The 12,580-nt window shown below is 46.7% G+C and overlaps 2 protein-coding genes across 7 annotated transcripts in view; one reads left to right on the top strand and one right to left on the bottom strand.

Annotated features, from left to right (window-relative positions):
- The window catches only part of JAK1 (Janus kinase 1), a 127,757-nt gene extending 118,768 nt beyond the window's left edge, over window positions 1–8,989 (top strand). The window contains exons 17-25 of the mRNA XM_084784428.1: window positions 742–893; window positions 1,945–2,095; window positions 2,180–2,274; window positions 3,204–3,396; window positions 4,080–4,204; window positions 4,552–4,724; window positions 5,903–6,020; window positions 6,421–6,531; window positions 7,751–8,989. Of these exons, the coding sequence (XP_084640554.1) occupies window positions 742–893; window positions 1,945–2,095; window positions 2,180–2,274; window positions 3,204–3,396; window positions 4,080–4,204; window positions 4,552–4,724; window positions 5,903–6,020; window positions 6,421–6,531; window positions 7,751–7,846 (1,214 nt within the window). The 3' untranslated portion in view covers window positions 7,847–8,989. The remainder of the gene's footprint in view (window positions 1–741; window positions 894–1,944; window positions 2,096–2,179; window positions 2,275–3,203; window positions 3,397–4,079; window positions 4,205–4,551; window positions 4,725–5,902; window positions 6,021–6,420; window positions 6,532–7,750) is intronic.
- RAVER2 (ribonucleoprotein, PTB binding 2) overlaps window positions 8,986–12,580 on the bottom strand; it is an 84,289-nt gene continuing 80,694 nt past the window's right edge. For all 6 annotated transcript variants that reach the window (XM_084784429.1, XM_084784430.1, XM_084784431.1 and 3 more), the window contains one exon: window positions 8,986–11,037. In XM_084784429.1, coding sequence (XP_084640555.1) covers window positions 10,891–11,037 — 147 coding nt within the window. In that variant the 3' untranslated portion in view covers window positions 8,986–10,890. The remainder of the gene's footprint in view (window positions 11,038–12,580) is intronic.

Here is a 12,580-nt window from a genome sequence, read left to right as displayed (position 1 = left end):
TCCAGTGAGGCCCATGATACAGCGTGGATTTGGGGGCGAGACCTACTGCAGGACGTTGCTTGCACTTCGTGTGGCTGTTGTAGATCTCTGAGGTAGCTATGAGAGGGCGCTGATGCCTATGCTATGCAGTAGGGCAGATTAAGAGGGCTGGGAAGGTTAGGTGGGTCTGAGGCCAGTGCTGCGCTCAGGTGCCACACTGCTGCTCCGCTGTCCTTGACAGCTAGGAGGCTGCTCTGTGGAGGCCACTGCATTAGCCAAGAATATTTCCAGGGGACATGGCTGAAGTATCTTTGAGGTTGCTGGCCTGGCCTTGGTTAGAAGCCAGAAAGAGAAGCCTGAGAGGTCATTAAGAGAATGAGATACATGGCTGCCTTTAAAAAATTAAACAAACTAAAAAACAAAATGTCTTCTTGTCCTCTTGAAAAGAAGGAAACCGCATAAAATTAACACTAGCAGTGCGGCACCATGGAGCAGGCAGGATATGTGTGTGGGCAGCTGCCTGCCTCTGCATGTGTGGGACTTCCTCCCCACCCCTCCCCTAGCCTTTGTTCACAGACCCTGCTCTTCACAGTGGCTGGGCCCAGTCAGGGACTAGAAGATTGCTGTCTGTGGGCTCACCACAGGCCTTCTGTGGCCACGAATCCTGCAGGCTGCAGGCCCACCCTGTGGCCGCAGTGGCAGGGTCTGGTATACTAGAAGTTGTAGGAGCTGGTCTATAGGCAGGTCTGTTGCCTTCTCCAGAGTGCATAGAGCGAATCCCCTGGATTGCTCCGGAGTGTGTTGAAGATTCCAAGAACCTGAGCGTGGCTGCTGACAAATGGAGCTTTGGAACCACACTCTGGGAAATCTGCTACAATGGCGAGATCCCCCTCAAAGACAAGACCCTGGTTGAGGTGAGCATTTGTTTCTAGAAGGAGGTGGGTGAGATCTCAGAGGCTCACGGGCCTTGCACAATTGGACGTAGACACAGGCTTGTGCATGACTCTCCCCCACAGGCCTGCAAGCTTTGTCATCTTATAAATGTAGCTAACCTCCTCAAGCCTCGGCTCCATTGCCTATAAAATGGGAATAAGTAACGACTCCTTGGTGGAGTTCTTAGGCAGACAGCCAGGCATGGAACTGCTGCAGTACTGTCCCGAGGTTCTGAAAGGCCTGTTGAGCTCCTGCTGTATACCATCCTGGGCAGGACTGAGACTCGGGCCTTGCCTCCCCCCTGAGGACTGCTGAGGGTGCCGGGGAGGTCAGCTCAGGGCAGGGGATTCTGCTTACAGTGCCTTTGCAGCCCAGCATGGAAACTGAAAGTGAGTTCACTTAGTTTTAAAAGTGATATTATTTCTGATTTTAAAATAGTTTAAAAATTGGGAGAAAATATTTCTTAAAGGTCATCACTGTGCCATTCCTGACTGCTATGAATACTCCGGCATGGTCTGCATGTAGTTTTTAAGCTTAATGTTGTGTGAGCACTTCCTGATGGGATTCTTAGAATTTTTATAAACTTAATGAGTTAATTGTCTTGTTTAGCTCTGACTTACTTAGCTAATCTTACATTTGGTACTTATACTGTTTGTTCTGTCCAGTTTTCCAGGGAATACTTTTATATATTAAGCTTCGGCTTGTGTGATTTATTTCTGAGTAGTGCAGTAATTGGAATTACTGAGTCAGAGTTTGAAGGGTTAGAAGGCTGTTGCCCATTGCCTCACTATTCCAGAAAAGCTTCTGGGCTACCCTGGTCTGCAGCATCTTGGAAGTGGGATTCTCCTTGCATCTGGGTTATTTCACTATCATGACTGTGATTTCCTCAGGCTGGAATCAGGCCACTGGAACCCCACATTGAGGAAATCTGCCATTTGGCAGAGATGTTGGGATTAAAGCGATTGATTGTGATGGTGGGGAGTGGCAGGTCTGGGGGTGGATACTTGGTCTCTCAGTTGTCATTCTTTACAGAAGGAGAGATTTTATGAAAGCCGCTGTAGGCCAGTGACTCCATCTTGCAAGGAGCTAGCTGACCTCATGACCCGCTGCATGAACTATGACCCCAATCAGAGACCCTTCTTCCGAGCCATCATGAGGGACATTAACAAGCTGGAAGAGCAGAGTAAGTGTGAGCCAGGGTCAGCCTCGGCCTGAGAGAACGGTGGGCAAGGAGAGTGGCAGTCCTGATCCTTGTCTGTTCTGTTAGATCCAGACATTGTTTCAGAAAAGCAGCCAACAACAGAGGTGGATCCCACTCACTTTGAAAAACGTTTCCTGAAGAGGATCCGTGACTTGGGAGAGGCAAGTTATGCTTGGGCTCTTGCCTTCTGTTTGCATGTCACCTGTCTGCAATGAAAGCTGCCATGCTCCTTCCCCTTGCCCTGCATCAAAATTTATAAAAGCATGTTAATGCACTTTGTGGGGAGACTCACCCCACTTCACGTGACACCATGCCAGGTTGTGTGCACTTGCACATGCCTGACTGTATCAGCACCCAGGACCTATGTGTGACAGCTTCCTCAAAAGCCTTGATTTTTTTCTCTATGGTGTACAAGAGGGCCAAGGACAGATGTAATACAAATAGCAAAGTCTCTAAATTGACTCTTCCAATATTATACTTTGTGACTCCTTAAATGAGGAAAGTGCCAAAATAAGAGTCACAGGTTTTCTTTTGGATGACAGTTAACGTGACCACGGCAGTCAGTCCCTGTGATTTGTTTTCATATAGATAGGCCCTCCACATTTCACTTAACATCATGACTTTCTACTAGGTTAGCAGCACCTATAGTGAACATTTTTCCAAGCATGGTCCTTTGTCCTTATACTGTTAAATGGCTTATCTGGGATTTGATGGTCCCCTATGTAAGTGTTCTGTTCAGCCCCACTAGCTGTATCCTGTAGCCCTGGCCTGTGACTAGGAAAGGACACTTCACTTGTCCTCTGGATCCAGAGGTAGCCTCACTGCTTGTGGAGCTCACTGTCTTGGAGAGTAGGATTGATAAAGTGGCCCCTTAGCCACCTGCTGCCTTCTTAGTCTTAGCTTAGTAGAAGTCAATGAGGTCAAATGAGCATGAGCAGAGGTGAGTGGAGAGTCCAGGTGGAGCTTCACCTAGGTCAGACTGAGTTGTTGCCCATCACCTTGAGAGGCACAGCGTGAGAACAGGGCATCTTCTCCTCAGTGCATCTAGCTGGCCTGGGCTTCTCTGACAGCACGGACATCTTCCTTCCAGGGTCACTTTGGGAAGGTGGAGCTCTGCAGATACGATCCCGAGGGCGACAACACAGGGGAACAGGTGGCTGTCAAGTCCCTGAAGCCCGAGAGTGGAGGGAACCACATAGCTGATCTGAAGAAGGAGATAGAGATCTTACGGAACCTCTACCATGAGAACATTGTAAAATACAAAGGAATCTGCATGGAAGACGGTATGTTGTGCCCACTAGACTGCTGGGTAAAGCCCCAGTGCTTCTCTGGGCCCTAAGGGCCACTGCTGGCAGGCAGTCCCCAGCCTCATCTTTACCAGCTGCTGTGGGCTGTCAGGCTTCCACGTCTCACATGACAAGACCCTTCCAGCTGCAGGCCTCACAGGAAGCTGCCTAGACTCTCTCCCAGGCATGGAATGTGAACTTTGTGTTTCCACGTGTCATGCTGGGAACAGGACTTGACCAATCCAGATAGCCACACTGATGCTATAAGGAAGTGACAGCTGTGCACCGCCTTTCCCTATTCTGATCTAGTGTTACCTAGGGCATTCTGATTTGTCCTTATCTAAGCCAAGGCAGCAAGATTTACTGATCCTGTGCCTTGTTTGCAAGGCAGCCCACCATTCGTGCACGCACTGTAATACTACTGGTACTAAAGGGGTATGGGCTATAATTGTAGAACTAATCATTTGTCCAGTGATGCACAAAGCACTAGGGACGCATCATCCTGATGAGGCCTGTACCTGAGACAGGACCTGGGAATTTACTGCTGAAATGTCTCTCTGCCAGTGGGTGGGCTCTTCCCATGCTTCAGGGGCAACGCTGAAACCCCTCCAGGTCCTTTGTGCAGAGCCCTGTGCCATCCTGCTTGCAGCCTCACCCTGACGCCAGTTTCTCCTGAACAGGAGGGAATGGGATCAAGCTTATCATGGAGTTTCTGCCTTCGGGAAGCCTGAAGGAATATCTGCCAAAGAACAAGAACAAAATTAACCTCAAGCAGCAGCTAAAATATGCCATCCAGATATGTAAGGTAAAAACACATCAACAGAAAAGACAGCAAGCCCTTTAAAAAGCAAGCATTCTATACTGCGTACTTGGTTGGTAATTAGGCCTCAGTGGGAGACTTTGTAATAATTAAACTGAGTTTTTAATTCTGTACCATTTGCATGAAGCAAGAGCCTCCACTACGCCAGAGAGTGGGTTTGTTAGGTCCCACGGCTTCGGTTGGACTTCAAATTTTTGGATCATTTAATCTTAAAACAACAAAGACTGTTGGTAATATGGGAACGAAGTGTTGTTTCTAATTGTGAAGCGGAAGATAGAAAACATGATCTGAAGTGACCTTTGCAATGGGTCTGACCCAAACTTCTCTCTTAGGGGATGGACTACTTGGGCTCTCGGCAGTATGTTCACCGAGACTTAGCAGCAAGAAATGTCCTTGTTGAGAGTGAACACCAAGTGAAGATCGGAGACTTTGGTTTAACCAAAGCAATTGAAACTGATAAGGAGTACTACACAGTCAAGGATGACCGCGACAGTCCAGTGTTTTGGTATGTGAATCATCTTAGCAGCACTTTGTAGGTTAGCATTGCTTTGACGGGCTCTATCTTGCCATGCCTGGGTGCTTATCAGCCTCTGTAGGCTGTACCCAGCACAGTTCTCACAGCTGTGAGCAGGGGGAAGAGGCTGGCTCGCTCTTCATGCGTCCGTGCAGATGGCCTGGAGGGGTCAAGGAGATCCTGGAAGAGGAGACTTGGCTAGATTTCAGGAAGCACTTAGGTACACACTGGCCACTGCCATCTCAGCCTGGAGCGCTCCCAGGGGAAAGCTGCCTGTATTCTGACAGTTCCCCCTGGTGCCTCCTGTGCAGACTTGTGTAGCCCTCCCCACCAGCAAAGCCTATACATACACTTCTTTCCTCATTTAAAAACAGAGCGTTTTGAGGCCCTGGTTTGTGCCAAAGGCTGGAGATTTGGTGACCCAGCCAATTGAGTCCTGCATTGTGGGTGAGGCAGCCAACCCTGTGGAACAGTGGCACAGGCTTCGAGCACAGCCTTAGAAAGGTGCTGCCTGTGTGGGTACGAGCTGAAAGACTGGGGAGCAGGGGAGTTGGAGAGCGGAAGGAAGCCTGTGCTGCGCTGCTGACAAGAGTGAGGGGAACTGAAACCACTGAGTCACCGGCAGCTTTGGAGTGCGTGGCTCAGTCAGAGCTGAAGAACCTGAGTTTGGGAGCCTGGACTTCGCCGCAGTAGAATCCACCAGAGAGTTGATGTGTGGAGAGTTTGTCCTGAAGGTTACTATGGAAGGGAACAGGAAAGGAACAGGGGACTCTGGGTCAGCTGCTTCAGTGAGGCAGGTCGGAGCCACACACCTCGGGACAGGGGGACGTAGATTTGTCTGAGGAGTGTTCAAAAAAGCAGTTCTGGGGTGCCTTGACACCAGAGAGGGAGCTGACTGAGTCTGCAGGGATATAACCTGGGGCTAGTCTTTAGGGGACTGTTTCCTCCCCAAAAGAATGTCCCCAGGGACATGAGGAACACAGATCTTCCACTTGAGGGCAAGAAACTGCTGTGTTAGCCTTTAGGCTGCTGCTTCATACGTCAGACATGCGCTGTGGCCGCACGCTAGATGCATGTGTGACGTAAGTTCTGAACACTGGAGAAGCGGCTCTCCTGAGGTACTCTGTCGCTCTGGGAGTAAATAAAGCTCGCCCCTGCTTCTGTTGCAGGTACGCTCCAGAATGTTTAATCCAGTGTAAATTTTACATCGCCTCTGATGTCTGGTCTTTCGGAGTGACACTGCACGAGCTGCTCACTTACTGCGACTCAGATTTTAGTCCCATGGCCGTAAGTGTTAACTGCCCCTTCATCTGAGGTCAGCACCCCGTGGAAAAGCAGCTGTTCTTCTGCTGAGTCCAGGTTCCAGTCAGTTCCATTTGGCCTGGCCTGTCACATGACAAGGTCTGGCACAGTTTGCCTTCGCAAGTGCGGAATTCTAGAAGATGACTCAGATTTTTAGGGTGAGGAGCCGTCTTAGAGGATGATGAGCTCTGAGACTGAGTAGGGACTTTTTCACTTCATGGACAGCTGTGATTGGTCCCCTCAGATGTTGCTTATAAGACCCGTCCTCAAGAGCAAATAAGGATTTTAGATTTTCATTTACTGAGGATAAAAGCGTTGTTGCTTTAATTTGTAGTTAGTTCTGGAAGCTTTGCCTTAATTTTGTTTGATTTTATTTTATTAATAGTTGTTCCTGAAAATGATAGGCCCAACTCATGGCCAGATGACAGTAACACGGCTTGTGAACACTCTGAAAGAAGGAAAGCGCCTGCCATGTCCACCCAACTGTCCTGATGAGGTAGCTGTGCCCCCTTCATGGGAAGGAAACTTCCTCTTCAATGTTTTTACAGCGTGAATTATCCAGCAGGGGTGGGGAAGGGGATGGGCAGAACAGAAGACCATTAATCTGGCTGGAGAGTTGGCTCTTGGTTACGAATCTTGCTACTGTTTCAGAGGACTGAGGTTCAGTTTATAGCACCCACATCAGATAGGACTTTTCTTTCTTTCTTTTTTTTTTAGTAGCTACATTCAACAGTTTTTTGGTTTTGGTTTTGTTTTGTTGGTTTTTTGAGATACGGTTTCTCTGTGTAGCCTTGGCTGTCCTGCACTCGCATTATAGACCAGGCTGGCCTTGAACTCACAGGGATCCACCTGCCTCTGCCTCCCAAGTGCTGGAATTAAAGGCGTGCACCGCCGCCACCACCACCCGGCAAATAAGACATTTCTAGATGAGCTATTTGCCTTGGGGTGGATGACAGCGATGTCCTCTTGGGGAGCTGTACCCTCCATCCCTGCATGTCTGTCCACCTGCCTTCCCAGACAGTACACCCCATGAGGTATTACAATTGCTTGTACAATGTATCCTACTCAGTAACATTTTCAGTCTTCTATATTCTAAATTGGATCAAGCCTTTCAGGCCTAGGCTCTTTAATGTGCTAAGCTGCCTACCCCTTTCATTGGGTCACAATAGTGACCTGGATTCTATTGAAGGTCAGTTAACCTGTGAGGTAATTGAATATTACTACCATTTATGAAAGATTTGTTTTCTGTACTTTAAATTATTCAAATGCTCAATTCTTTGGTCCTATTAAGGAAAAGCAGTTTTCTAACATTCTCAAACTTACTTTCTAATTCCTTGATAATTTTTAAAAAAATTTTTTATTCCTTGATAATTTTGGATTTTCGTCTTTGTGTGTGGTATGCATGCATGTTTGCATGTGCTTGCTGTATACATGCAAGTACACATGCTTTTGAATGTGTGGGCATTTGTGGATGTCAGAGATTCATGTAGTGTTGTCTTCCTTGGTTGCTCTGGTTTTTGTTTACTGAGGCAGCCCCCCCAAAGCTGCCCTCCTGATGCCTTCTAGTCTGGTCAGTTTGCCCTAAGAAGCTACCCCTGCCTGCCCTTTGGCTCTTACCTTCTGTTACACTTGTGGGGCAAGTACTTCTGTTGTTTCTTTTTTGAATCTCAAAAATATCACATTATTTGTATTATTCTTGCTTTTGTTTTTCATAGGTTTATCAGCTTATGAGAAAATGCTGGGAATTCCAACCATCAAATCGGACGACCTTTCAGAACCTTATTGAAGGATTTGAAGCACTTTTAAAATAAGAAGCATGAGTCACATTTAAATTCCCACTTATCAAGTCCTCTCTCCAGCCATTTAGGAACTTTTTTTTTTAATGAAAAAGTTTGTATTCTGCCTAAAAAGATGCTCAACAAATACTTGAGTTACTATACAAGCATATGTCACACTGTCACTGAATTGGTGAAACTTTCTCTTTAAAGTTGTCACATATTAAATTTGGGAGGAATAACAACAACCAAAATACTAAGAATGTGCCTAAGCACTCCTCTTGGAAATACTGTATCATCAGCTGTGCAGCAAAGGACTTCTGGCGCTGCTTTGCTGGCGTATTGATCTTAGATTAAAAACTGGACTTGCTGAAATCCTCCCCTGCCCTGAAGTCTTAGTATCTATACAATGATAGTCCAAGTGAGTAGGTACCACTTAGTATATACTATTGTTTCTATTAAAAAAAGAAAAAAAAAAGGAGTCTATTCCTGCTACCTAGTAGGACTGCAATTTCAGGCTGTTGGTGCAAGTAGCTCAACTGCTGTTTTCTTGGCTAAGCACTGGTACCCATCGTGGGACAAGCTGGTTCTGCAGGAGATGGCCTGGCATAGACACTCTGCATGTGACTTCTTGAGAACTAGGCCTGTGCCCTGACTCCTCTGATCTGGATGCTTGCTCACCTGCCTTCAAGAATACCAGTGCATACCCTTTCATAACTCCCGCCTGCAGGCAAGCTGTCAGCAATATTGCAAACAGAAGACAACACCATCTACAAATCCTAATCGTGGTTTTGACCCTCACCCTATACTGCAAAACTACAAAGAGAAGACCTAGCCAGAGGCACACCGGACTGGAGTTCAGGATTTGCTAGGCGATTCTTGGTTTGCTTGGAAGTAGCTAGGTAACCAACAACGTTCAGTTTCTTATTCAGTGTGAACCACAAGTTCTTCATGACCAAGAGTCTGGCAAATGTATTAATGCTGTTTAATACTTGTTTGATAACTTCTTCCCTTTTGAGCCCCCTTCCCACAAAGAATTTAAGATCACTTTAGTAGCAACAGAACAGTTGCCATTTACATTTGTTTAGTTGCTGTCCATCACCTGTTTATGTCAAACCTGTGGCCCGCTCTGTATGCACTTTGTTTACTCTTTATACAATAAACATACTAAAGACTTCACATGCATGTGCCTTTTAATATTTAGCTTGCATTCTGAAAGCATTTCAAACCATTAGCTTACATAGAAAAATAACAGCATTGACTTCTGGGGGTGGGTTGTAATGGCCTTCCATCTTTTTGCATTTATCTTCTGTCCAGTAATAATGGGCACAGGCTGGCAGAGAGGAGCAGCCACATGCAGAGCCTGAGTTCTCTCCACTGCTCCCTCCTCACCGTACAGCTCCAGTGTAGCGGTCACTATCCTCCCTATGATGTCTGCACGAAGTAGAAACGTGACTGAGTGCCGAGGACACCGAATGCAGCCGCAAAAGGCAGGGGAAGCGCAGAGCACGGAGAAGTCAGGAGTCATCCACTGTGTGCTAGTCATCCGTAGGTAGTATGCGTAGGATTTGCCTTACATTTTTAGCTGTCATTTTTCAATGAAAGCTGGTATATGCAATAAATTAGACCAACTAAAATTCTTTATAAAGCATATAACATATGTACCAGCTTTAGACTTTATAGTTAGTGCTGGAGATCTATATAATAGTCAAAAATGATAGTCCCCCAAATAAGGTATTTTAATGATCTGATCTATATAGACTAGGATCATAGAGATCCCAAACGTCATCAGTTATAATCTTTTTACAATGAACAAATTTCTAGATGGAAAAAGGTCTCTCTCTTAATACCAAGATCTTCAGAAAATGGTGAGGAAAAAAACTCACATTAATAAAGACAAACATTCTTTCAGAAGTAAAGTGGAGTAGATATCCATTGTCTTTCAGCGTAACCACCAAAGAATGAATAATAAACAGAGTGAGGTAGAGCTCATTAGCTCAGAATCGTTCCACACACTCCCCCAGAAACGTCTATGTTGTTGGCTCTGCCGTGTCGTGGCCTTGTCTACCGATTAGACTTTCCCTCCTGCATGCTGTGACATGGCATAGAAACCTTAGCTCCATGCCATGCACGTGCATCACCTAAGACAGAGGGAATAGGGAGACAAGTCAGCAAACCTCATGTATGAAGGAAAGAGTAAAGGTCTCCTTTTTGGCAGGCTCTATGGTTCTTTGCTGAGGCTACCCGGTTGACACTGTGACACAAGTGTAACTACGCAGTATATAACTCTGGGTGGGCTTCGCTGTGTTCCACATAAGATCTTGGGGACACTGAACTTGCAGGTTTGTGTTGAACGCGCCCTCCTAGCCCCAGACGTTCAGATACCTGATCACTGCTTCACAGGCAGCATAAAGCTAGGTGGTGAACTGCATCCTAACCCTGGTATTATGTAACCAAAGTTACTTTTCCTGGAATACTTTGTTTTCCACAAAAGGTATAAATTGTAAATGATGCCTTTGATGGAGGTGAAGCATCTCAAGTGACATCACTGTCACTCACTCTGCCACCGAGTTGGGATTGCGTGGCCTTGTAGAGCTAATGGACTCTGCATGACACTGTCTAGCGTCACCGTTACATGGGTGGGACTGCCACCCTTGCAGTTTGAGGAAAGACGACAGATGAGGCTATTCTAGGGAGAGTAAGGTAAATGCACATCGGCTGATAAATTCATTCTAAGGCTAAGGAAACAAAAGTTTCCCATTTATTGCTTCAGACTTTATATATGATGTCAAAATTGTTCCCAGGCCCGAAACAAGGACTATTGGAATGCTGACCCTCCAGTGAGCTGAGTTGTTACCACGTGGATTAAGACACATGTAATGCTAGTGGGAAATGCCCTCAACCAATGATGTTTCTTATTGCTAGTCGGGTATTTGGCTGATCTGCCTGCTGCATGACAGTTCCTTCTAGGAAGTCAGAAACCCGTATTGCAAGGATATGGCTAGTGTGAATGAAGTTAAGGCAGTGATGAGCAGCAGACACCGCGGAGCACCGCAGCAGGTGGGCCGGAGACGCCGAGCTCAGTATACTCGCTTCTTTTTCAAGTAGGTTTCCGTATAGCTCACTCCTGGGTCCTGAGGGTGCTGGCCAGCTAGTTCTACTGGGCCCCCTTCTGGGGCAGAGATGAGATAGGAGGAGCCTCGTTTCTCATTTCTCAAAGAGGATACCTGTGAAAAAGGCAGTAAATATGTCGGTAAAAAAAGCATTCTACCTTGAGTTGGTGTGACTAGAAGCACAGACAACCAAAAGTATGACAAAATACAAAAACTTTTGTTATAGGCATCAGACCTTCAGACCTCTGTAGAAGCCACCTGTGGAGGGCTGGGTATGGTTCAATTGCAGAGCAGCCTCCTAGCGTGCAGGAGGTCCTGGGTTCCATCCCAGCACCACAAAACAAACCAGTCACATCTAGGACCTTTACAGACCACAAACCAGACCTTGGAGCCCTCACCTCAGTCCTGGGATGTGGGAGAAGAAAAACTGTTCCTGTTTATACCCGAGTCAGAGGAGCAACATCACGGATCAGCGTTTCTGATGGAGGAGGCAGGCAGAAACGTGGACCTGTGTGAGGATTCCTGTGAAGTCTGCCTAGCAACTGAGCGGAGAACTGGTCAGGTGGTATCAGGAAAAAATGATAGCACAATGGAGAATAATGGGATCTCAAAAGTCTGGGGCCCCAAATAATCAATTTCCTGGCTCCCTTCCCAACAGTCTGGTCCACAATGGGCCCCATGTTTCCCATAACAGCCCATAGTAATCAGTACCATGAGACTGGACAGCACGGCCTGTGACCTTGCCCTGCAAGTAAGTGTGAGGTGCTTGCTGAGGCCACTGCCAACCCAGACACCCAACGCAAGAACAGCGGATGGGAAGCAGTGAGCTTTCTAACAATACTAGGGAGCTTTCGCATGCAGCGGCTTTGGATCAACAACTGAAGTCTTTAAGACCTTAGAAGAGGAGAGGCTGCATCACAAAGACAGCCTTCTTCCCTCTATCACCCAGTCAAGAAGGGTTTGCTCAGTGGCCTTGGGTTTACTTTGATCCTGAGCATTAAAAAAAAAAAAAAATGCAATGACAATATTGAAAACCTAAGCTCTCTTCATTGGTACTTACACCTACAACCTTGGTCTAAGGCTTGGGTCAGATGTCCTGCATATCAGATATTTACATTACAATGCATAACAGTAGCAAAATTACAGTTATGAAGTAGCAATGAAAATAATTTCATGGTCGGGTGTCACCACCACATGATGAACTGTATTAAAGAGTCCAAGCTGTTGGAAGGTGGAGAACCACTGCTCTGAAGGATTAGTCACAAAGCCAAGCATTGATTAGCATTTGCTTGGAAATCACGGAGGTGGGGGCAGGGAGGAACACAGATGAAACTAAACTGACTGTAGACTGACAGTTGCTGCTGCCTTGCCCTGTCAGCCCAGGCACCTCTCCCAGCACCTTCGTCTAAAAGGCACTTGCTGATTGCTGACCTTACCTTTCTTCCTCTTACAAACCAGCAGCCCAGAGACTGGGGGAGGGGGGCAAAATGCAAACACCTTCACAGTGGTCAGAACTCCCCTACACCTCCCTCCCTCCCCACACTTCATGGCAATCCATGGCAGGAGTCTCAACTGTCCCCTTTTAGGTCATCTTTAGTCTGCCAAACCAGGTAGTTAACTAGATGGTTTTATCCAAATGGTTCTCCATCATCCAAAG

The sequence above is a fragment of the Acomys minous genome, assembly GCF_964271855.1.
Source record: "Acomys minous genome assembly, chromosome: 6".
In the NCBI taxonomy this organism is placed as follows: domain Eukaryota; kingdom Metazoa; phylum Chordata; class Mammalia; order Rodentia; family Muridae; genus Acomys; species Acomys minous.
The sequence above is the reverse complement of the archived record's forward strand: the minus strand, read 5'-3'. Positions and strand labels throughout refer to the sequence as shown.